Source organism: Lepidochelys kempii, chromosome 1 (assembly GCF_965140285.1).
Source record: "Lepidochelys kempii isolate rLepKem1 chromosome 1, rLepKem1.hap1, whole genome shotgun sequence".
NCBI lineage: Eukaryota > Metazoa > Chordata > Testudines > Cheloniidae > Lepidochelys > Lepidochelys kempii.
In genome coordinates, this window is record NC_136380.1 from 1,771,306 (window position 1) to 1,773,333 (window position 2,028).

General features: G+C 47.8%; 1 protein-coding gene across 1 annotated transcript; it reads left to right on the forward strand.

Moving 5' to 3' along the window:
- The first annotated feature begins 614 nt into the window (after window positions 1-614).
- Window positions 615-1,604, forward strand: LOC140912659 (olfactory receptor 52R1-like). The gene has a single exon (XM_073347483.2). The coding sequence runs from the start codon at window positions 615-617 to the stop codon at window positions 1,602-1,604; it is 990 nt and encodes a 329-aa protein (XP_073203584.2).
- Window positions 1,605-2,028: the final 424 nt, after the last annotated feature.

Consider the following 2,028-nt stretch of genomic DNA (forward strand, 5'->3'; position numbering starts at 1 on the left):
AGTTCATAGTCAGAGCAGGTTATTCTTCATCCCATTCCTTAGGCATCCAAACATTGTCTTTGTTTTGGCCACTGCTGTGCACAAGCAGGTGTTTCCATGGAGCTGCTATCAATGACTCCCAGGTCTTTTCCCTGAGGTATATTCCAGTTGGAATATTTTCACTTGGCACATATCTTGGCAATGGTTTGTTTTTTCCCCACTGTCAGATTTTGAGCAATCAGGTGAATGCAGAACTCCCTAGAGCATGGACTTGTTAGCCTGGCTTTCATTGCATTGAGGAACGATGATGGATAACCAGTATCCACATTCATGTTTACTCCTGGTGCCTATTAAGTTTTCTCAGACCATGAAATGTAGGAATTACTGATGCAAGAAGCCCCATAAAATATGGAATTGGCATTAGTAGAGTCAGTTGTTCATAATTCATTTATCTGAATGATGAAAATATAATTTTTCAGGTTGTGAAGAGCGACCTATCTGCCTCACCCATGAGAACAGCCTCCAATAGCATATGTTGTATCTCATATTAACATTGTCTCTCCATCCCAGAATTTGTACTACTACCATCACCACAGAGCCTGGGCACATACAGGAAGCCAGGGGAACATATGTACATGCAGGAGACACCGTTCTGCCTCAGAGTAGAACACCTTCTCCTCTACTCCATGTCAGGTTCCAACACAACTGACTTCACCAACCCCTCCACCTTCATCCTGCTGGGTGTTCCTGGCCTGGAGGCAGCCCATGTCTGGATCTCCATCCCCTTCTGTGCCATGTATGTCATAGCCGTCTTGGGGAACTTCACCATCCTGTTCATTGTGAAGACAGAGTCGAGTCTCCATGGGCCCATGTACTATTTTCTTTTCATGCTGGCCATCACTGACCTGGTCATATCTACGACCATCATGCCCAAAATGCTGGCAATATACTGGTTCAATTCCAGGGAGATCAATTTCAGTGCCTGCCTCGCCCAGCTGTACTTCCTTCACTGTTTCTCAGTGATGGAGTCTGGGATCTTCGTGGCCATGGCTTTTGATCGCTACGTGGCCATCTGCCATCCCCTGAGACATTCCACCATCCTGACAAACTCTGTTGTGGCCAAGATCGGCCTGGCCATGATGCTGCGGGGTGGCATGCTTGCATTGCCCTTTCCCTTCCTAGTGAGGCAGTGGCCATATTGCAAAACCAACATCATCCCCCAGCCGTACTGCGCCCACATGGCTGTGGTGAAGCTGGCCTGTGCCGACACCCGTGCCAGTAGTTATTATGGTCTCTTTGTGGTATTCTGTTTGATTGGTCTGGATGTGAGTTTTATTTCCCTGTCCTATACCCAGATCCTCAGAGTCATCTTCAGCCTCCCCACAAAGGATGCCCGGCTCAAGACTTTTGAGACCTGTATCTCCCACCTCTGTGCCATCTTAGTCTTTTACATCCCAAATCTCTTCTTCTCCCTCATGTACAGATTTGCCCAGAATGTGCCCCTGCATTTCCATGTTCTCATTGTCAATGTGTACCTCTTGATGCCCCCCATGCTAAACCCCATCATCTATGGGGTGAGGACCAAACAGATCCGGGACAGGCTGCTCCGGCCCTGTACTCATTAAGGAATCTATTTTTTTCTCCTGGTGCTCTGGCTCTCAGACTGAGCTCCATGCAGAGGTGGCTGGTGATATGGTGATGGGCCCCCTTCCCTGAAACACTTACATGGTAGTCAGAGTGATATTATATCTTTTCCTGGAATTGCTGTGCTGTGTCAATGTGACAAACTGGGGAATTGGTCTATGTTCAAGTTACACCCTAACCCCCTATTCCTTCAAGGCTCTGCTCCCTGACCCACCTTTCTCCCCAGCAGACGTGATCATTTAGGGGTTCTCAGACCACACCTCCAGAGTGGGGCCAAGAAGGTCAGGAATATATTGTGTATGTGTGTGTGTGTGTGTGTGTATGTGAGTCTTCGTGTATGTGTGCACGTGGGTCCATGTGTTTGTCTGTCGAGATCTGTGTACCCATGTGTATGTGCACTTGCAT